A 23,588-nucleotide genomic window follows, 5' to 3' on the forward strand; every position below is an offset into this window, starting at 1 on the left:
TGTTGGTTCAAATATGGATAAAAGAGGTAAAATCTGGAGGTGAGTGATAGTTGGTGAGCTGCATTCTGTGAAACTTGATACCACATATGACAATTAAGTGTACGTTTTGTCCTCTCATTAATCTCCTCCTTAAACAATCATGAAAGGCTTGGATAGAGTGAATGTTTCCACTAGTGGGTATAAAATTAGGAAGCACACAAGACAGCAGAAATCTGAAATACCTGCCCAAAATTACTTTTATGCTTGGTTAATGAGAAGTTTTGTCTTCGAGTATAATCAATAAATATGGAGACAGGAAGCAAAATAGAGTTCAACCATGAACCAATTGTATAGCAGAGGGACTTACGGACTTAATTTGCTTGCTTCTGGTACTTTGTTCCAAAAATACTCAAATGTATTAATCCATCTATGTGTTTGCTAGGGGACGATGCCAAAGTGAAACCCTGGAATCATCAATGCTATGCATTATCGTCTGACTTGGTGCTGGATTGCCATTTGAGGAAAATCTATAAACCTGTGCTCAATCCGCAGTTGCTAATGCAGTTCATGCGAAACAGTAAACTGGTTTGCCATCAACGTGCTGCGATACATTGTGCTATCCTTTACCTCCAATGTAATTCAGTTATGGAATCACAGGTACCAGACTAAAATCGACAGAATCCAATATATGTGCCAATAAGGTCCCAACCCGAAATGTCACCTATCCATGTTGTCCAGAGATGTTGCCTGACCTGCTGAATTGCCCAACACTTTGTGTCTTTTTTTGTAAACCTGCATCTACAGCTCCTGGTGACCACATTGCAGCTTGTACATCCGTCACTGAAAATAAGCATGCAGTAACAGCAGGCAGTGAAGAAAGTAAATGGCATGTTGGCCTTCATTGCAAGAGGATTTGAGTTTGGGAGCAAGGAGATCCTATTGCAGTTGTAGAGGGCCCTGGTGAGACCGCACCTGGAGTATTGTGTGCAATTTATGGTCTCCTAATTTGAGGAAAGCCATTATTGCTATTGAGGGGGTGCAGTGTAGGTTCACCAGGTTAATTTCCGGGATGACGGGCCTGACATATGACAAAAGAGTGGGTCGACTGGGCTTGTATTCACTGGAATTTAGAGGGATGAGAGGATATCTTATAGAAACATATAAAATTCTTAAAGGATTGGACAGGCTAGATGCAGGAAAAAATATTCCCGATGTTGGAGTCCAGAACCAGGGGTCACAGTTTAAGAATAAAGTGTAGGCAATTTAGGAGTGAGATGAGGAAAAACGTCTTCACCCAGAGAGTTGTGAATCTCTGGAATTCTCCGCCACAGAAGGCAGTGGAGGCCAATTCACTGGATGTTTTTAAATGAGAGTTAGATTTAACTCTTAGGGCTAAAGAATTCAAGGAATATGGAGAAAAAGCAGGAACGGGATACTGATTTTAGATGATCAGCTTTGATCATATTAAAAGGTGGTGCTGGCTTGAAGGGCCGAATGGCCTACTCCTGCACCTGTTTTTCGATGTTTCTAACAACCATTGTTGCTGCATTCTCTAGTGGCTGGACGAGGGGAAATTACATTGAGCCCTTGTCCCTTTAGGGTTTGGCCCCATGGCTTGGTGCCAGCAGTCGCAAATCAGGGTACTGATTCGGGATGATCACATTGAATGGCGGTGCTGGCTCGAACGGCCGAATGGCATACTCCTGCACCTATTGTTTATTGTCTATTGTCTAAATCTCTTCAGAAAATGGTCAGGGCAAGAACATATGCTAAAAATGTCGTGGACGTCTTTATGATCTTTGGGGGAACTTTTAAACTGGTGTCAGCATGACGTACAGTGCTTATTTTAAGAAAAACTATTAAAACATAGGGAAGGAGTTCTGAATTATAGATCACCAAGTCCAGGAAGCTATGTTAATATTATATTAAACACTAATTTGGTTCCTGCAGGTGTTTGCAGTGGTACAGTGTTTCAAATTTGGAGTGGCTCACTTTAGGAAAGATGCTTGGGTTGTCTTGATTAGAGTAGGGTAGCCGAAGAGAACTTCGGATTGATGATTAACTCTTAAATAGTGTGGATCAGAATTGAGGGAGGAAAATTGTTTCCGTTGGATGAAAGGTCAGTAACCAGGTTTAAGATGATTAGCATTGGACAATCTAATTGCTATAATTTCAAATAGAATTTCATTAACTAAATTGCAGATGTCCGTAATTTAGAAGCCCACATTGATGTAGCAGGATAAATTAAATTTGCAGCAGGGAACCATTCAAGTCGAGTTTATTTGTCAAATACACATACGAAATGTGCAGTGAAATGAAAAGTGGCAATGCTCGCGGACTTTGTGCAAAAAGACAAACAAACAAACAACCAAACAAACTACAAACAGAATGGAACAGAATCACATATTCTTTTACCTTTTAAATATTGTGGGCGGAAGGAAAAAGGGAAAAAAACAGCACTTTTTTAAAAAAAAGCAGTAGAATGGTACAGTAAAGTTAGTCCCTGGTGAGATAGGAGTTTACAGTCCTAATGGCCTCTGGGAAGAAACTCCTTCTCAACCTCTCCATTCTCACAGCATGGCAACGGTGGCGTTTGCCTGACCGTAGCAGCTGGAACAGTCTCTTGCAGGGGTGGAAGGGGTCTCCCATGATTTTATTAGCTCTGGAGTTGCACCTCCTGATGTATAGTTCCTGCAGGGGGGCGATTGAAGTTCCCATAGTGCGTTTGGCCGAACGCACTTCTCTCTGCAGAGCCTTCTTGTTCTGCGCAGAGCAATTCCCAAACCAGATGGTAATATTTCCGGACAAGATGCTTTCCACAGCCGCTGAGTAGAAGCACTGGAGGATCCTCGGAGACACTCTGAATTTCCTCAATTGCCTGAGGTGGTAAAGGCGCTGCCTTGCCTTACTCACGAGTGCTGCTGCGTGTGATGTCCATGTCATATTCTCAGAGATGTGGACTCTCAGATATTTCAAACAGCTCACCCTATCCACAGTATCCCCATTTATTCTCAAAGACTAGCAGGAGGATTAATAGTAATTTGAAGATGATGAGATTTTTGGAAAGATCTTTAAAAAATATGAATTGTATAGAGAACAAAGAGATGAAGGTTTGTCAGTTTCAATTCCATTCAATATTTTAGATGCAGGATTTAGCAAGGGAGATCTGCTGGTTTATGCAAATATTTTAACCTTAAAGTCATTTATGAATTTTAGCCTTTGGAAAATATTATGGAAATATGGTTTGTTTATAACTTTTGAATTTTTTTTGTGTTGAATAGATCATTCACTGGTTATGTGGTTTGTCTGCCTCTGCCTGTGCAGATCTCATTCAGGAATTCATTGTAGGTGAGTCCATCAAACAGTATATCCCAAGGAAAAAAAACACAGACTGCTGGAGTAACTCATCACGTCAGGTAGCACCTCTGGAGAATGTGGAAAGTTGACATTTTGGGTAGGGATCCTTCTTGAGTCTGAAGAAGAGTCCTGACCGAAACATCTCCCAAACACATTCTCCTGAGATGCTGCCTGACATGCTGAGTTACTCTAGCACTGTCTTTTTTTGTTAACCAGCATATACGGTTTCTTGTTTCTACAGTATATTCTAATAATTGTATTATTGAGGATTTAGCACTGATAAACAACCAATTACTTTTTTGAGATTCTGGATTGCTCTCAAAATAAATTATGTCACGAATGCTGAATGAACTACAAAGATAATAAAGTTGATGGTTCTATGATGGGTGGCTACCAAAATGCTGTTCTTCTCATTTTAGTTCAGTGTCAGGACGGATACCTGTATGCTCCACAGAAGGAAGGCATATTTTGTGTTTCTTGAGTGCAAAACAAAGAGTAAATGGTTAAAAATGGGACACACTATTTGTCAGCTCTCCTGATATTGCATATATAACAATTATATGTATGCATGTAGCTGAGGAAAGCATTTAACAATAATTCATTGCTTAGAAAACCATAATTCCCCACAATCACTGGGAATATAATTGCCCAAAGGTGGATCAACGATTTAAAGACTGCACCAATCCCTTGCTGAGATATCGACCATGTTGATGCCCTTAATTTACAATAGTTTATGCATGCAATTTTAAGACAATTGTGTCATTAGATTTGATTTAAAATTCGTTACAACCCAGTAAATGTTAGTTATTTAGTTTCCATTAAATTGTAAAACCAGTAAATTATCTTTATAATACCCAGGAGCAATGGATGCGATCCAAACATGTGGCATATACCGTGCCATCCATAATGTTTGGGACAGACCCATCATTTATTTATTTGCCTCTGTACTCCACAATATGAGATTTGTAATAGGAACAATCACATGTGGTTAAAGTGCACATTGTCAGATGTTATCAAAGGCCATTTTTATACATTTTGGTTTCTATGGAGAATTGGTTTCTATGTAGAATTCTCTGCTGTAATTTCAACATGGTGAAACCAAAATGTATAAAATGGCCTTTATTAAAATCTGACTGCATTTTAAACCACAAGTGATTTTTTTTTTTCTATTACCTGTACAAATCTCAAATTGTGGAGTACAGAGACAAATAAATGATGGGTCTTTGTCCCAAACATTATGGAGGGCACTGTACATGAATAGACCCCTTCTTCCCACCATCCACTATATTGTCAATGAATTATTTTTTCAATGTTAATTAAATTTGCATCATGCTTTAATTCTGGAACTAATTATGTACATCTGAAAATGCATAGCTCTATATTTTACCATGTTTAAGAATGAACTGCAGATGCTAGAAAATCGAAGGTAGACAAAAATGCTGGAGAAACTCAGCAGGCAGCATCTATGGAGCGAAGGAAATGGGCAACGTTTCGGGCCGAAACCCTTTTTCAGACTCTCTGAACCGCTCTTTCTGAAGAAGGGTTTCGGCCCGAAACGTTGCCTATTTCCTTCGATCCATAAATGCTGCCTTACCCGCTGAGTTTCTCCAGCATTTTTGTCTACCTATATTTTACCATGTTCATGTCTGTTTCTAAAATTCTGCAATCTGATAAAACCTTTACCTACGTTTACAATAAATTTGTTTCAGGTACTATATACAGAAAAGCCATCTCTGAAACAAATGCCCTTGCAAAACTGCTGCCATGCTCATCTTTAGTAAACTGGAAAGGGGTATGGTTAATCTTGCAAACAAAGCATAAAACTGCTTTCTAGACATTTTCATGGGCCATTTTATTTGTTTAAACATGAGAAACTAACCAATCTTTCCAATGCACAATAGGATATTCCTGGAATAACATGCACAACTGAAAACATTTTGCAATCTGCTGGAAAAAGGGTAAGATTCTTGTACAAAATGGAGAGGAGCTGGAGCAACTTGGTGGGTCAAGCAGCATCTGTGGAAGGAAATGAACTGTTGAAAGTTTTGGTGGAGACCCTTCATCTGGACAGAAGGACCAAAGTGGAAGTAGCCGGTGGAAAGAGCTGTGGGATGAGTGTCGCAAGTTCTAGAGAGAGAGAGATATAGATGGATACTGGTGAGGAGGGGTTAATGACAGAAAACAGTCAAATGGGGAAGGGAACAGCAAAGATTGCAACAGAAGCTGGGAAGGGATCAGCGGGCAGGGGTTCCCGGGAAGGAGAAAAATAAACAGGATGATCTGGGGGCTGTGGGTTAAGATGAGGAAAAAGGGTATGACAGAGGATCAGGGTAGATAGGAGGAGACGCAATTGAACAGGGGATGGGGGTTTGGAGATTGGAGTATTCAATGTTCATGCTGTTGGCTTGGCAAAGTTGTTGCTCAGTCCGTGTTTAATCTGTTGAATGTAGAGGAGGCCACATCAAAAACACACAATAGGTGAGGAGGTGCAGCTAAACCTGTGGGTGTTGGTCTCTGGAAGGAGGTGAAGGAGAAGGTGTAGGAACATGTGTTGCACATACAGTTGCTGAGGAAAGAGCCTGGCAAGAGGTGGGATTAATGAACCAGAAACCTGCGGAGGGAGTGATGTGTGTGGAAAGGGATGGGGAAGGGAACATGTGACTGGTGGTGGAGCACTCACACCTCCTCCAACCTAGTCTATTGAGTTTGCTACTCTGTTGTTCCCATCTGCTATCACCCCTCATTTTGTTCCACCCTTCAACTTCTGTTCCAATCACATTCCAGATTAAAGACTTTGTTCTCCACTTGTCATCTTCCAACCTCTGTACCTATCTCCAGTCTTCTTTAGCCACTTGACTGCCTTTTGCCATTCAACCCCTCCTCACCTGTATCCACATATCTATTGCTGTTCTTGCCCTACCGCTACTCCCAACCCCCCCCAACCTGTTTTTAAGCATTTCAACCTGAGACGTTGATTGACCATTTCCCTCCACAATTGCTGCCTGACCTGCTGAGTTCCTCCAGAGCTTGTGTTTTGTTCAGGTTAATACTGGAGATTCTTCTGTGACTTCTAGTTCATTTTTATGTTTTGTCTGTTGGATTGATTATTCTCTCCTGTTTCCTTTCTCTCATCACTTCTAAAGAAATACCTGTTTTCACTGAAAACAATTATGCTCTTCAGTTTACAGGAAAAATGTTGGTTTGACTGCAATGTTTTATTGAAGTGATGTCGTATGCATCTTGTTTATCAGATGCTTCGTGGTGAAGCTTTTGGTCATCTGTTGTAATAACTCCTTTTGTAGCTAATTTATCTGATATTGTTTTTGTGAATTCTCTTAGGATGTTTTACTGTATTGATGCCCCGATATAAATGTAAGCACTTGTTCTGCTATTGTGAACTTAAATAATATATTTGATAGTTTAATTGTTCTTGTTTATTTCCTCTTCCTAGATTCATGATTGTAAAGTTTTCTGGGAAGTGATGAATACGAATGTGGAATCTCTGAAGAATTTCGAATGTTTGCATAAGTCACTAGACACTAATTCTTTAGGAAGAATGAAATCAAGACTACTTTCAGGAATGGTAAGAGAAGTTTGGTGAGTATTCATAGTTTTTAATGTACCCAGGAATCAATTAAAGATTTTGGGATGGTTTGGATGTGGTTTGTTAATGACTTTGTTTAAATGAATTTTCCTTGAAGTATTATGTTTACATAGGGAACGTATTAATCTTAAATTATTTTATTTAAAAATTAGTCATGTGAGGTTAGGGGCTTGAAGGAAAATATTGGGCCCATAAAAACACTACATTCACTTCACTTGACTGCATGAGTGCAAGCACAAGGCTGAGATTGGATGAAGAAAGTTGGAGTCTTGTGTGAAGCAGAAAGGTTGACGTTAACCTGTTACTCTGGCGCCAGTGTGTGTGTGTAATGGGTAGGGAATGGAGAAGCAATAACAGTGAAGATGAGCTGCTCTTTTTGTTATCCAATATAGAAGCATTGCTTTGTCCCATTTTTCCAATTCTGTGTAAATATAACCTAAAGAATTTTCCTAATTCTTGTGTAAGTATAACCAATACAATTATTTTCTTGGAAAATTAAAAAATGTTCACACTTTGCCTTGGAAGCAACTTGTCTCCCATACACACACAAACATACAATAATCAATGATACAATAAATTCATAATCAGTAATACTAGGTAACCAGACCATAATAGTGCAAAACTGAGGTTCATGGACGTTGTGCAACCAAAACAAAATCTATAGTAGATCCTAGTCGCTCAGATAGTGGTCACATAGAGTTTATTTATGTGTTTGAAGGACATGTTATCTACAAAGCAAAATGTTTAATTTTCCTGGAAAGACATTGTATTGGTTATGAGAAAAGGTATGGACAAGGTGGGCCGATGGGCCTGTTTCCATGCTGTAATGATCTGTTCATGGCATTGGAAGAATGGGTCAAACCACTGCTTCAAGATTAATTTGGAACATACCATATATTGGATAACCCAAAGAGCAGCTCACCTTCACTGTTTCTCCTGCTCCATTTTCTACCAGACATTATGGTTGCTGGGAAGAAGCTGTACTTGAACCTGGAGGTCACAGTTTTCAAGCCTTCCCAATGATAGTAGTGAGATGAACTTAAGGGATTTAATTAAATCACCCAGATTTAAAATGGGCATTTTGTTGTTTGTTTGGGCAAGAGGAAGGGAGAGACAAGGGTTAACTGTAAAGTTAGAGTTTTATTGGGAATATTTTAATAATAAAAATTAGGTTTTGTACATATTCCAGCTGGTTTGATATGGCATTCCTTGATTCTTACAGAAGGATTCATATCTTAAACTGGTTGATATTTTGGGGGAAATATAGGTCCATTTGTTTATGTTTATCCTAGTAAATAAAATAACTAAATTTTGATATAATTTTGCTGGTATCTACTGCATGATTTAAAAACAATGTTAATCTCCAGCAATTTATTTATGGGTCTTCTCATGAGCAAGTTGTCCTTTGTCATCATTATTTTGTGCTCCTAATTTATGGTATAAGATGTCGTTTAAATTTGTCTTTTGAAAGTTTTTTTAAATGATTTTAGAAAGCAGATGCAAGAGCCATCAGACACTTCACAAATGTCCTGGAAACTGCTAAAATGTAAGTGAAGTTTTAACTTTATAACAATATTGTTGGGGAAATTGATTTCCATGGTGTTCTCATGAAGTAGCGGCGCTGTTGAACGTCTATCTGTTTTTACTTTTTTTTTGGGTTTTCTTTTTGTCTTGTTTTAGTTAAATTTTAGTTTATTAGGTTGTGTTGTGTGTGGGGGGGCTGAAACATAGTTTTCTGTCTCTTCCTTCGGGGGGAATGCGACTCTTTCTGTCGTATCCCCCCCCTTCTCTGCCTCCGTCTGCGCTGAGGCCTAATGGCGGAGCTGGCGGCCTCCAACTGCGACCGACCTCGAGGCTCCGGAAGCAGAGCCAGCCAGGACTCACCAACACGAGGCTGGCCGAATTCGGAGCTGTGGCGGCGTTCCAGTGGCAGCGGCATGACTCGGGGCTGAGGCGGCGTTCCGGCTGCGACGACCAAAACCAGGGCTCGGCCGCGGGCTAGTGGACGACATCGTCGGGAGCTCGCAGGTCACAGGCTGGTGACCTGTTTTTACGGAGCTCCTGCGGCAACAGCTGTGTCCGCTGGACTGCAGGGCGGCACCTTCGGCAGCTTCTACCACCCTGGGCCACGGAGCTTGAACCGGCCTGTTCGCGGAGCTCGGTTGAGCCGCGGGACTTGTCTTACCATCGCCCGGTGGGGTAACAACATCGGAGGCCTGGATCGCCTCAGCGCAGAGGGAGAATAAGGAGGGGAAGAGACAGTGACTTTATGACTTTTGCCTCCATCACAGTGAGGAGGTGCCTGGTGAACTCATTGTGGTGGATGTTAATTTGTGTTTATTGTGTGTTTTGTTGTTTATTATTATATGTATGACTGCAGGCAATGAAATTTTGTTCAGACCAAAAGGTCTGAATGACAAATAAAGGATCTAATCTAATCTAATGATCATTTGTTAATTTGATGGGAGTGCAGAAACACTGGATCAGTTCCAGTTTTCTGAGGATTTTTACCTTTCTATTCACAACACAACCATGAATGAGAGAACCTCCATGGTGGTTAATTTCTTAAATTATTTTAATGTAATGTTGCTGATCAGGCTATTATTTATTCAGGCATGCGTAAGCTCTGCTTTTATTTTCTGCAGGATTCTTTCAAAAGTGGATACGTTGTCTCCAGGTAAGAAAAGATGGTTGAATGTAACGTATAGAGATGATGTACTTATGGATTTGTACTCTCATATTTCTAGTATAACTAAGTAAACAGCAACCCTCTTTTTAGAACGGGAAAATGTGAAACTTTCAATCATGTGAGATGTAGAGTTTGTACAGTGGATATAAAATCGTGGTATTCCTTGATCAGGTTTTCAAAGATTTAAACATCTTGCTCGTAGTGATGTTTCAAGGGGATTTTACCTTTTGAATTTTCCCATGTGAAGTATTTGTTCTTGGGAACATAACAAGCCTATTAAAAGAGGGGGCGGGTGCTTTGCCACGAGATAAATTAATTTAGGGAAAAAAAAATTGTTTTTCCTAGATGTGCATGTAACAGGATAATACCTATTAAACACCCTTTTCACTTTTAACTATTTATACTGTTCCATCAGGGACTGGATTGTTTTTAGTGTTATAATGTGTGAAATGTTTTAAACTTCATGTGCGATGCTCTGCTATTCCCTGGGAAACGTCTTTTCATTTTGCACTGTACAACTGTTGCTTGCAAGATGACAATAAAGGTTGATTGATTGATTGATTGATTTTCAATGTTATATTTTGATAACAGAAGAGCGAGTGGTTCCTTTCTGTCAGGAAGAAGACTGCCAGCAGATGGCGCTAATAGGCTTGGTAAGGAATTCACGTGGAGACACATTCTGAATTGTACAGTGGCATACTGAATAAGAAAGCAGTAAAAATAAATCCAGCTGCTTAGTTTGTTCATTTTCAGTTTCATTTTGTTAAGAGACCCACACCAGACATGAACCTGTCTGAAGAAGGGTTTCGGCCTGAAACGTTGCCTATTTCCTTCGCTCCATAGATGCTGCTGCACCTGCTGAGTTTCTCCAGCATTTCTGTGTACCTTTGAACCTATATCAATGCTTTCCAGGTATTATGCCCCACAGCATCTAGTTCAACATCAATAGCTTCAGCAGTGGAAACTATTATGAAGTAACCATCAAACAAATCTCTGAGAAAGTTAGTACATGTGATCAAGAACTTGCTCTAATTAAGGTAGTTGAAAATGGTTTATGAAATATGAAAACATTTTATATTTCTCTTTTCCTTGATACATCATGTGACACGGTGTGACATTTGGGCTTAATAAGGGTCCTCTCCCCATGAACTGGTTGTTTTCCCATGACAGATATTTCAGAGTACATGAAAGCCAAAGAATTAGTCTGAACATCTGTGCCAACTATTAACTTGTTCAACCTATGTACTAATAATCGACCACCAACTCAGTCACAAAGGTATAACGGCCACTACTTCCTCCAAACTAGAAAGCTCCTGATTGATGTATTTCACAGAGTGCTACCTTCAACCTAGCATTAACAAGACAGTACTTCCCAAGTTAACCCTAGTTCAATTTATTGCAACATGCACAGGTACAGTGAGCTACAGGTATAATGAATATTTGCAGGAAATGGGCCTTTGTCTTCGGTTGCTGGGATGGGATTAAGATTGTGTAGGTCGGTTAAAGAACCTGATAGCTGGAGAAAATTGCTGTTCCTGAACTTTGTGGTGTGGGACTTCAGACAATGGGGTGAGTTTCATTGTCTAACTCATTAACACCTAGCCATGGTCACGGTGGCGCAGCTGTGGAGTTGCTGCCTTACAGCGAATGCAGCGCCGGAGACCCGGGTTCGATCCTGACTACGGGTGCTGTCTTTCCAGACTTTGTACGTTCTCCCCATGCCTGCGTGGGTTTTCTCCGAGATCTTCGATTTCTTCCCACAATCCAAAGACGTACAGGTTTGTAGGTTAAATGGCTTGGTAAATGTAACAATTGTCCCTAGTGGTGTAGAATAGTGTTGATGTGCGGGGATCGCTGGTCGGCTTGGACCCGAAGGGCCAGTTTCCACGCTGTACCTCTAAACTAAACACAGCTGCAATGGCCTGTTTCCTTTATCATCAATTCTTTTTTTGTCTGTCTTTCATTCTTTTGTTCTATATCGCCCTTTACCACTGTCTATATCTCTTGTTTCCCTTTCCCCTGACTCAGTCTGAGGAAGGGTGTCGACCAGAAACGTCACCGATTCCTTTTCTCCAGAGATGCTGTCTGATCCGCTAATTCATATTCGACTGTTGTGTTTTAACTGTTGCTCAGTAATAACAAATTCTGAATTATTTATTTCTGAATTAAGAATACTATAATTTTAGCTTCCAAATACCACATCCAGGGTAAGTTGGTGCCAAGAAGCTTTAGGCCCCTATCAAATATGCTTGTTAGTTTGGCTTGACGTTTGGAATCAGAAAATTTATGTCATGGGAGGAGGCCGTTTGGCTTGTCATGTTTGTATCTTCCAACACATCGATCCAGGGCCAAGTAGATCATAAATCCACAAGTATGTATCCAACCACTTTTGAAATGTTCTGAGGCTTTCTGTATCTGTCTTCATCACCTCTTTTAACAATTAACTAAAATGCAAGCCTCTGGTTTTTGACCATTTTTGCTCTACTCATAATTGCATACGCCTGAACAAAACCTCATGTGACCTCTTCTTTTCTAATGAAACCAACCCAGCTTTTCAATTATTTTCTCACAAGTAGAATTTCCCAGTCTACGTGGCATCTTTGTAAACAACTGTACTCAATTGGTGCCAATGCATTGTTCCTTTCATGTGGTGCCCAATTGTGCTTGGTGTACTCAAATATAATTCATTTAGTATTGAACAAAATTCTAGTATAACGTGCTAACTCGTATGCATTTTTCACTACATAACAGATGCATCTGTTACTTTTATCCAACATTCTTAACTCCAACATTCCTTCACTCCATCATACCTCTTGATATCCACACTATTATTACCTCAAGTTGTCTTAATCATTTCCTTGTTGCATCTCTTCAAATGCATTACTTTGCACATTTCTGGTTTCTCTGTGCATTTTTCTGCCCAATTCACCAGGCCTCCCATATCTTCTCTCATTGCCAATCATGCAGCTATTTTTTATAATATCTACAGATTATGCCCTTTCCATTCGGGTCTTGGTTATTAATTGATATTTCAAAAGGAGAGAGAGGTATGCAATCCATGGAAAACGTGAGGACTGACCATCTGAGATCAACAACAAAAAGACAAATAGTCTGACGTGAATCTGAGCTTTTGATTATTTAAAAGTAATTTTATTTTGAGAATGTGTCACAATACTTGACTTCCATTGTTATCTTGCGTTAGTAAGTATTTTTCTTCAAAATACGTTAGATGAAAACCATATAGTTCTAGCCATTACAAATTGGCAAATTAAGTTGATATGAGTGTGCCTGGTATTATTTATATGAACCGTGCAATTGAAGCCTGGCATTGAACTGTTCATTGTGTTGGTTGTAAAACACTAAATATTTAATTGCACTCTTACTTGTGATGGGTGAATGTTGAAAAGATAATGCAAAATAATAATGATGAATATCTTTATTCTTATAGATGAGTGAAAAGCTGAAAGAACATGTACTGAAACATGCTCATTCTCTGGGAAAGAAGAAGATTGACGTGATTGTTAACAACTATGTTGCAAATTTGGTTTGTGATGATTTCTTTCAACTTAAGTTTAATTTTAGTAAGACTTTAGTAAGTATAAAAGCAAAATAACTAGATGCTGGAAATCTGGGGGAAAAATAATCAAAATGCTAGAGGTACTCGGCCTATCAGGTAGCTTTTGTGGAGAGTGAACCCATTTAATTAAAACATTTCAGTTATGATTCACGTATGTCACAGTCAAGTATATTAGCACAGAAGCTGATTTGTATTTTAGCTGGAAGCTAGAATGAGGAAATGGTGTAAAAAGTATTTGATTCATTGATCCAAGTTATTGCTTCCCCAATGTGTAATAGTTTTGCAAGGGTCAGGGTCAGCATTATGATTCTTTGACTCGGCTTTTGGTTTTCTGCCCTAACTTCTTTCGTGTGGTTCAGTGTAAATTTTAATTTAACAAGGTAGGTTCCTTTCAGCTCCCATCAACATTGCTTACCTCTTCAAAAAGCGATTTGGTCTTTGCGCTGTTTGTGCGATTCCAAAGCCTACACCACACCAGCACAAAACAACAGAGGGAGAATGGTGGGAGAGTGGCATTTAAGATCTTTTACACAGGCACCTGGATATGCAATGAGAGATATGTATTGTGTTCAGACAAAGATCATTAGTTAAACTTGGAATCCTATTCGGCACAGACATTGCGGGTCACACGGCTTGTTCCTGTCATGTACTGTACTGTGTGTGATGACTTGCTGATTTTCTGACAAAGCTTGGAGGAGCACTTCTACGAAGTGAAAATGCCTGGGAAATAATTTGCAGTGGAGTAGGCGTGTGGAGACACGAGACTGCTGATGCTGGAATCTGAAGCAGGACTGATTCAGCATTTTAATTGCAAATGTCAACCATGCCTTTGCTCCACAGATGAAACTTGGTTTAATCAGTTCTTCCAGCTGTTTATTTTTTGCTCTAGGTTCCTTCATCATTAGTTGGTGTCTCCACATATAACTGCACTGGGAATTCAAAGGCATCACTTTGACGAAATTCTCTTTTCCTGTCTCCCCTCTGTTGTTTCTACTGCTCTGTAACTCCATTTTAGTCCTGATGCAGACTCTTGACCTGGAATCTCGATCTCTTGCCTCCATAGATGCAGCTTGGTTCACTGAATTCTTCCAGCAGTTTTTTTTTCTCTTCCAACTTCCAGCGTCGACAGTGTCTTGTGCCTGTACCAGTGTTGTAAAAAAAAAGTCACAGGAATCTAAAACTTGTTTATGTCTTACGTTGAAAATGTTTTTAATAAATCGCCCTTTCTTTTAGCTTGAATGCATATGGAAAATTGTGGACACAATATGGAAAAATTATGGGCTCAGAACCCACAACCTGTGCTTGTAAGTAAAGATCATGTTAAAGTAGGATAAGTTACAGCATCATGTGCATATTAATTTTAATAATGAGCAATTTTGGGAAAACAGTTGGATGTCAAAGTTATTGTATGGTTATAATTTTGTATTCTTTAAAAAGTGGAATTTTAAACTTGTGATACTGAAATAGAACCATAATATTTCTGCCTACATGTGTGTCATTTAAATTTCCCACTAAGTCCATGTGAATGCAAAATATTTAATGTTGAATGGCAGAGAAAGTAAGAGCACTCGTGTGGAAGTCAGCAAAAAAGAGTTTTGATAATTTTCCAATATCAGTTGATTAGCTAATCAGTAAAATATTATGGCTGTTCTAGTAATAGTGTATTGTCCACTAATTTTGGGTTGATTTTTATTTTGTGGGTGAGGGAGAAAAGCGTTGGTAATCTCTAGCAAAGGAACAGAACTGGATAGGTTGATGGTGGGACGGCAACTGGACTGCTGTGTACAGTTAAGATCTTTATTTATAGAGGGATGCACTTAGATTGGTAACAGTTTAGATAAAATTCACTGTGGAATGGAATCCAGGGATTCAAGGATTGCTTCAGGCAAGTTTGGACCCACAGGCATTGTATTTTGGAAGAATGAGAATAGATCTTATTGAAATATGGGAAAAATGCTGAGGAGATATTCCCTTTTGTGGGGCATTATAGAACTAGATAGCATCTTTTACAAGAAGTTGCCCATTTCAGATGGTAGTGTGGCTTCCTCACAGCTGGTTGACCTGGTTTCAATTCTGACCTGGTACTGTCTGTGTGGAGGTTGTATTTTCTCACCATGATCATCCAGGTTCCTCCCACATCCAAAAGATTTGTACCTTGATGAATTCACTGTGAATTGCTCCAAGTGTGCAGATGAATGGTAGAATGTACAGGAAGTTGGGAAAGTGGGAAGAATATTTTTATGATGTGGCATTCATTTAAAGGGCTGTATAACTTTGTAAAGGAGGATTGTCTTCTTGAAATTCTCTATCTAATGGAGGCTAAATCATATATATTGAATACCAAGTTGGATTGATGTATAAGGGAAACAAGGATTTGGGGGGACAGGCAGGAAAATGGAGCTGAGGCCAAGATCCAATCAGCCAAAATCTTATTGAATGAATCGGGTCCAAAGGGCCACCTTCTGGTCCTTTATATGAAACTTGGGCAAGTTGGTCCTTCCACACTAAAGTTACTTCTGGAACAAAAAACAATGGAGATAAAATTTAACGTGTGGACTATTTTTGTGCAAATTGAATCACTTTCTGGGGCTGAACTCTAGTAGGGCTGCACAGAGATGATTCTTGATCAGCTGCCCAGTAGGCACGTCCGGTTTTAGCTTTTCATCAAAAGCTGTGTGGTGTGTACAGTGGGCAGGCAAAGTGCCACTATCCATTTGCTGACCCTACAAGGCCTCCTGGTCATCGGGTCAAGAACCCAGCACTTACAAACTGGGACTTGAAAATTGCACCAAAACTGGTGACTCTATACTGTCTCAGTGTACCACTGCTATACACTTGTACCTGAGATGCTTATCTAATATGTATCTAAGTGCTTATGAAGGATGATACTTGTACTGAATTGTATACAACAATCAATATCACTGTATCTCAGTGCATGTGGCAAATAAAGTGCCATTGAACCATTGCCAAAGATGAAAATGTCTTCACTGTTGTTTGAATCTTGTAATGTATATATTTAACTCTTACTCTGTAGGTCCAACAGAGAGGAAGTAAATTCTGCAGAATTTGTCGTGTTCCATATGATGATTTGGGTTTTGCAAGCTGTTGAAGGGCTGTCTCTGCCTCTTCCACCAGGTAACGTATTGATTGAGAAGCAGAGTTCTCAGCCAGGTTGAGAAAGACGATGTAGTTTGAAATTAATCCAGGCAGGCGACAGTTGATAAATGAAGGGTTGCAGATATCATTTTATCTTTTTCAGAATTATATTGTGCTCTTAAGGAAAATTGGCAAATGCTATTTACTGTAAACTACCTGTTGTCGCAATGTCAATAAAACCTAGTGGTAAAGGATGACCCATTAAGATGAGTGGAGTCATGCAAAACACTCGATAGTGGGCAGCCTAGTGGCAGAACAAATGGTCAGATGCTCGTGCTTCTGACCTTCAACTCATTTCTGACTTTCATGATGCAAGGCACAAGTACAAAGGTTGGAACCAAGTTGACCCACACGGAGGATATCGCCAGCAGTTCTGTGCAGTTTAATGTCTCTACCATTTTCAACTATATCATTATAATCTTGTCTACCTCTATCTAAGAAAATGTTTTATTTTGCTCGCCCTCTTCCTGTTTTTCATACTGGAAAAAAACGTCAATTTTATATTTCTTGCTAGTTTGCTGTTCATATTTGTAGCAAGTGACTCACTTCTCAAAACCCTAGGTGGTGCTGTCCAGTTGGGGATGGCTGCCCTGCCTGCAGCTGCCTGTTTTTTCGCTTCTTTTTAAACATTTTTAGTATGTCATATAGTGTCTTGTTTTTGGGGGGCTAGTCTTTTTATGTGGGGGGTGGGGGGGGGGAAAGGGGTAAACTGCTTTCCTAGTCCCTACCTGGGCGGAGAGGCTGCTTTCCTCCGAGCACCGTCTTCGACCGGTCCTTGTGGCCTTCCATCGGAGTCTGGAGTGGCCTTTCTTGAGGGGACCGGCCAGAACCACGGCTTCAGCGGCGGTACAGCGCTGGAACGCTATAGCGGAGCGAGCAGGCGATACCTTGCCCGGGTCGCCGCGCTGAAGCTCTGGAATGCTGAGACCGTCGATGAAACCATCGCAATGCTGCGGGTCTGTGGAGTGGCCATCCGCGGGCGGCGGCTCTGACTTTAACATCGGGAGCATGGGCTGTCTCGCCGAGATCACCAGTGGTGGAGCTCCGTCCAGCGTGGCCTGTCGGCTAAGGAAGCGGTCGTTCCAGGTATCCCAAGCCGCTGAGAGGGTTCTCCCGACGCCGGAGCACCATCACCCGGCGAGAAGGGCCTGAAACATCGAGCCCGGTAGCGGCGACTGCGGAGGCCTCAATAGGCCCCACTAAGGGTGGACACAGGGATGGGGACTAGACTTTGTGCCTTCCCTCACAGTGGGAACCATCGTGGGGGGATGTTTTTATGTTTTATGTTAAATTTCTTCATGATGTTACGTTGTATTCTTATTAATGTGCTGCAATGGCAACTTGAATTTCACTACACCAATTGTTTTATGTGGCAATGAATGAACCTTTGAAAACCCCAAATCCTTGCCACCCTGTACAGAAATTATAAATCAGTAGTTTCCTAGAATATTCTTCCACTTGTCAGAATACAGCTTATTAAATACTCGGGAACTTGAAAGCATTCAGGTCATTGTAGCCTACATGATCAGAAAGATACTTGCTATCCTAAACACAAATCCATCTGCCACCAGTGCACTGTGACCTCCATACATGCTGACTTTAAAATGTACCACGGCAGCTCAACAAAGCTTCTGCAAAAACTATTTCAAATCCTTTAACTTCCACCAGCCAACGGTGCAATAACACCAGGTGTGGGAATGTCGCCACCTCCAGGCTCCCCTCCAACTCGCACACTATCCTGAGATGAAAACATTCTCAGTTCCTTCATCGTTGTTGGGTATAATTCCTCAGATGCCTTACCTAGAAATGCTCTGCGTATCTTTGGCAGACAAATTGTAGTGGTTTATTATGTCCACTTGCCCTCTTTGTGGCAGGCAATAAATCCTGGACTTTACAAGTGCCCTATCCCATTTCAAAATGTGATTCCTCTAATAGATTTGGCAACGTCAAAAAGTACTAGTTTTAATGCTCAAGTTAACGTATATTGTTAACTGTGTTTCTGCCACTCTAACCGTTTTCATTTTTCAAGGACAAGTGCATTTATTGAGAATTCTGAATTAATTCTGCACTATGAATAATTTAAAGGGCTTTGTTATGTATAAAAATCTATTTGATGGCGAATGTGGATACCTTTTTCTCTTTGGTTTCTGTCAATGTTAAAATGTACCCCTTTGTCTTAATACAGGTTATCACACAATTCACATGGTCCTTGGTGCACGATGCCTTCCTTTACATTCCCTACTGCATTATATCGATCTTGGTTTGTTACATCCAACAGAACAGTTTGTTACCAGGTTAATTGAAGGTGAAAATTGTAATTTCCTTGTGGTTATATAAATGACTTGTTGGAAGGACACGTTTTGTAACTACGTTTAAAAAGGCATTCCTTCCATGTGTTGGCAAGCTCTAATTAATGCCATGCCGTGGGAATTAATATTCAGCCTCAGCTGGTTATGGCTCACATTAACAACAGCGATAACGGAACAGTGTATTGTGGCCAATATTTGCTGCGGAGACATAGTTAGGTGGAAAAAGAACGTGACTGGCATTCAGATAGGTACACAAGTGAACAAAAATATGGCAGATGGCTATGATGTTGGAAAATGTAACATTTACTACCTTGATAAGAATAGAAAACCAGAAAGGACAATGATGACATGACAGTGCAATGTATAGTCCTGGCCTCTTCATATAAGAAAGGATACACCTGCAAAAGCAGTTTAGAGAACGTTCACTCAGCTGACTGCTGTAAGGCAGATGTTGTCTTACGAGGAAAGGTTAACCAGATTGAGCATTTACACTTTGGAGTTCAGCAAATTGGAGATGATCTTATTGAAACAATGCAAGATTCTGACGCAGCTTAACAGGGTAGATGCAGTGAGATTGTTGTCCAGGTGGGACAGTCTAGAAAGGAGAAAAAATTCTCATTAGGGTCATGAATCTTCGGAATTTTTTACTTCAGCAAGTTATGGAGTCTGAATCATTGAATGTATTTAAGGCTAAGATAGATGGATTTTGGGTCTTTAGGAGAAATGAGACCAAGATCAGACCAACCATAATCTTATGGAATGTTGGAAGAAGCAAAAGGGTGATATGATTGATCCCGTCCTATTTAGGGATGAATTCTTAAATAGTGCCAAAAATCTAAATTTTCAGTTGATAAATCTGATATTTGCTGCTTTCGTATCAATTTTTACTAGTTTCTTCTAAACTGTTCTTTATCAAGTCTACATTTGGTCATTGGTGCTCACCAAAAATGAATATTTATCTTTTTATATGTGTAATTTAAATTATTGTTTAGTTGGATTGTTATATTGTTATTCATCTGCCACCATTATGTACAATACAATGTGTTTAGACAGTACAGCTCAGACTCCTCCTGAGGCAATTTGTGCCATTGAGTCCCCTTCAACCCCCCAATCTTTCCCTAAATGACACTTATTTTTCGCCTACCTAAATCACCATCTAAATCACCTACTATTACTATATCTAGATTGTGATACCTCAACATTTTGTCCACTGTACTGCAAAAGGGATTGGTCTGTTTAAAAACAATATTCTATTTCCTTGTGCATGATCAGCTCCATTGTGCATGATCAGCTCCATGTTGGTGAGAGTAACAATGACTCTCTTGAGCTGGTGCTGTTGCCTCCCTGTGGATTGTGGCATTTTTTACAGTAACTGGTTATCTTGGGTTCTAAACCACAGCTGTACCACCTCACTCGGTTCCCGCTGGAAACTTTTCTCCAAAAATCTAGTCTCGCCTATGTGGCTTGTCAAGATGGCTAAAGTGGCTGGCTGAGAATCCACACTGGGGAGTAGTGTTAAACCAAAGTCCTGTAAAGAAAATTACACAAATAGCTTGCACTGCCCTTCTCTAGAAGATATTTTAATGACGTTGCATTTCTTGAAAGTGAGAACTGTTAATCTGTTTCTTAGTAGTGAAACTTATTGTTTTTCTTTAAGAAAGTATTACCAATACTATTTGAACAAATATGTATTTTCTTGCTTTCAGAACTTGATAATTCTGAAATTAATGAAAGATTCAAATTGAGTATTATGGCAAGAATTCCAAAGGTGGGTGGTGATCCCAAATATATATTCCTTTTACCGTTTTCTTCCTGACTCTTCTCAATGGTTGGGATTTTCAAATATTTCATAAACATTGAATACAAAGACTGATGAGCCTGTAAAGCATAGTCTTATTACAATTGAATCTGTTCTAGCTGTAATATATCTGCTTTAAAATAAAAATACACCTTCTGCTAATCATCCTTGTTGACATGGCTATATGTGAGAGTGGATTATGTAATCATGCTCCAGAAATTGTTAGAACGGGTGTGTAAGTACTTTTCAGAACAAAGGGATTGTTCCGTAAACAGTTGTTAAAACCTCAGTAAGAAGATACCAGGACCAATTTGTAAAGTCTGATTCTTTACTGTTTGCAAATTTTTTGGATGCTTTGTCGAAGTAAAACAAAAGCTTTAGTTTGATGCTCGATTTTGAGTTAGTAATGTGTTCTCTTTTATAGATTATTGAACAGAAAATCTGTTGCCTCTGGGATCATCCAATCAGTACATCACATGTTGCTCGGAACTACGTGGAAATACTCCTGAAAAAACGTTCCACCCAGCAGGTGATTGGTACAGCCCAACAATCAAGAGTAGAATCTGACTGATTATTATCTTGCTTAATAAACCACCAGGAATCAGCTTCACCACTAGCCTTGCATTCCCCCAACCACGATTTTCTCCAGATCTTCTATTTCACTAGTCCTTGGGTTTCTTAACATTTCTAGATTGTTATTTATGTTCTGCTTTGTGAAGAGAGATCCAAAGTATGTGTTCAATTGGACTGTCATTTCTATCTTCCCAATTATAACTCATTGTGTCTGATAAGCTAAATAAGATTTCCTTAATTAACAGTATTTTATTGTCATATGTCCTGAAATAGACAATAGGTGCAGGAGTAGGCCATTCGGCCCTTTGACACAGCACAGCCATTCAATGTGATCATGGGTGATCATCCCCAATCAGTACCCCGTTCCTGCCTTCTCCCCATATCCTCTGACTCTACTATTTATAAGAGCCCTAGCTAGCTCTCTCTTGAAAACATCCAGAGAACCCGCCTCCACCCGCCTGAGGCAGAGAATTCCACAGACTCGCAACTCTCTGTGAGAAAAAGTGTTTCCTCATCTCCGTTCTAAATGGCTTACTCCTCATTCTTAAACTGGTTCTGGACTCCCCCAACATCGGGAACATGTTTCCTGCCTCTAGCGTGTCCAAACCCGTAACAAAAAATGGAACAATGGAATTCTCACTTGCAGCAGCAAGACTTACAGATGATTTTGTTTTATGAACTTGCATTTACTAAGACAAAACAGTGATTCTTCTATGATTGTTTATCAGTTAGGAGTGAGGCATTAGTATACTGAGGACTGAGTAAATTAAAATAAAAAGTTGTGCGGAAAAAAATGAAGTCGGGCCGCATTTGTGGAGAAATGATCATATTGAATGACGGTGCAGGCTCGAAGGGCCGAATGGCCTACTCCTGCATTTATTTTCTATGTTGCTATGAAAGAGGCATAATTAATGGGCATGATTGCTGACAGTTTTGATTTGGATTTGTGGGTTTATGGCCATTTGAAATAAAGTGTAATTGGATTATGTGCAATGTAGTATGTGGTATGTAGTCTGGGACGTTGGCAAGTTCAGAAGGTCGAGGATACCAAGCGACGTCTTCCATTGGAAGTGTTTTAAGTTTTAACTTTTTAAGTTTTCCTAAAACATTAAAAGTTAATTAATTCCATAATTGTATATATGTGACACAGATTTATTTTGAATTTACAGTTAGTAGAAATACAAAGTATTTTGTTGATTAATATGTTTGCAATTTGTAGTGTAGACTAGAAACTTTCAGTTCTTTAAAATGAACAGTTAGATGGAACCAGTCAACAATAAACCAAACCAGACATCAGAAGTGAAACATGTCAGAGTTGTAAAGTTTTCCTGACTGCAGTCAAGTTCAGATAGACATAGAATGTTGTTTATTTTCAATGAAATACAGTAATGTGTCAAGAGAAAGATATTTAGAAACCATGAACATTTGAAATGACATAGCTGAACAATAATTTCTTTACAGTTAAAGTACGGTTTTTGTAGGCTAAACTGGTGATTTTTACCATTTTCATATTGTAGAAATCAAGACCTATTTTCATACGGGAGCGGGACACATTTGAGACTGAATTTCTACCGCTGACTTACCTAGCAAGAATCTTAACAGAAGTGGAATACGAAGGCAAGTAAAATTGTTTGTCTTTGGTCAGTTTTTGTCTTCTGATGTTTAAGAATGCAAGCAATATTAGTTTAAAGAAAGACATGTACATTTGGTTAATAACTAATTTGCATTTTAGTAAAAACGGGAACAAATATAAATGTTTCTCTGATTTGTATTGCGATTTAATCCAATCTCAATTTTTGTAGTAGTGGTGACAGTGAAATTGCCATCATTAGACTATGAAATGGGTAGCAACTTTGGGAATTCCCTCAGTTGTCATTCATCGTGAAGCTTCCACCACAAAGATCACTGGAATTTTTTGGGCCAGCCTCTTGCTTTTCTTCTGACTGCAGATTCTAGGCCATAAAGTTCCTATGAATTGGTTTATTTTATTTTCTTTGGTGCTAGTTGAGGTAAATACACAGAAGAGAACATCGGATATTGGTGCTGTTCTTACAATAAAACTGAGATACGATTAATTTTACTTTTGACAATGCAACGGTATTTTAGTACTTTGTTTAAGTTTCTCCAGAGAGAATATATCCACATTTTGGAGTAATAGTTGCAAAGTTAATTAAATATTTGAGATCTAAACATTTCAGAGTTTACTTTTGAGATAATAAATAATTTAAAAAACATGATCCGTGTGTTCTAAGTATATGAACAGTAATGAAAATGAGTATATAACTTAGAACATTACAGCATTGGAACATGCCCTTCAGCCCCCAATGTCTATGCTGACCATGACTGCAATCAAAACTAGTCACATCTGCCTGTATGTGGTCCATATCATTCTTTATCCTGCCTGATGATGTTTTTGTCTAAACACCTCTTAACTGTTGCTATCACATCTGCTTCTACCACCTTCCCTGGTAGTGTGGACCAGGTACATTGCACACAGTGTAGAGAAAAAAAAACAGGTCTTGCAAATCTCCTTCACAATTTTTCCT

At 39.5% G+C, this 23,588-nt stretch overlaps 1 protein-coding gene across 2 annotated transcripts in view; it reads left to right on the forward strand.

Moving 5' to 3' along the window:
• gsap (gamma-secretase activating protein) overlaps positions 1-23,588 on the forward strand; it is a 52,775-nt gene that overhangs the window by 24,298 nt on the left and 4,889 nt on the right. For both annotated transcript variants that reach the window (XM_055653139.1, XM_055653140.1), the window contains exons 16-30: positions 422-636; positions 3,261-3,327; positions 5,046-5,128; positions 5,238-5,294; positions 6,788-6,919; positions 8,431-8,486; positions 9,586-9,617; positions 10,221-10,282; positions 13,078-13,173; positions 14,440-14,510; positions 16,241-16,341; positions 18,548-18,667; positions 20,378-20,439; positions 20,894-20,998; positions 22,560-22,659. In XM_055653139.1, coding sequence (XP_055509114.1) covers positions 422-636; positions 3,261-3,327; positions 5,046-5,128; positions 5,238-5,294; positions 6,788-6,919; positions 8,431-8,486; positions 9,586-9,617; positions 10,221-10,282; positions 13,078-13,173; positions 14,440-14,510; positions 16,241-16,341; positions 18,548-18,667; positions 20,378-20,439; positions 20,894-20,998; positions 22,560-22,659 — 1,359 coding nt within the window. The remainder of the gene's footprint in view (positions 1-421; positions 637-3,260; positions 3,328-5,045; positions 5,129-5,237; positions 5,295-6,787; positions 6,920-8,430; positions 8,487-9,585; positions 9,618-10,220; positions 10,283-13,077; positions 13,174-14,439; positions 14,511-16,240; positions 16,342-18,547; positions 18,668-20,377; positions 20,440-20,893; positions 20,999-22,559; positions 22,660-23,588) is intronic.

This window comes from Leucoraja erinacea, chromosome 22 (genome assembly GCF_028641065.1).
Source record: "Leucoraja erinacea ecotype New England chromosome 22, Leri_hhj_1, whole genome shotgun sequence".
NCBI classification, from domain to species: domain Eukaryota; kingdom Metazoa; phylum Chordata; class Chondrichthyes; order Rajiformes; family Rajidae; genus Leucoraja; species Leucoraja erinaceus.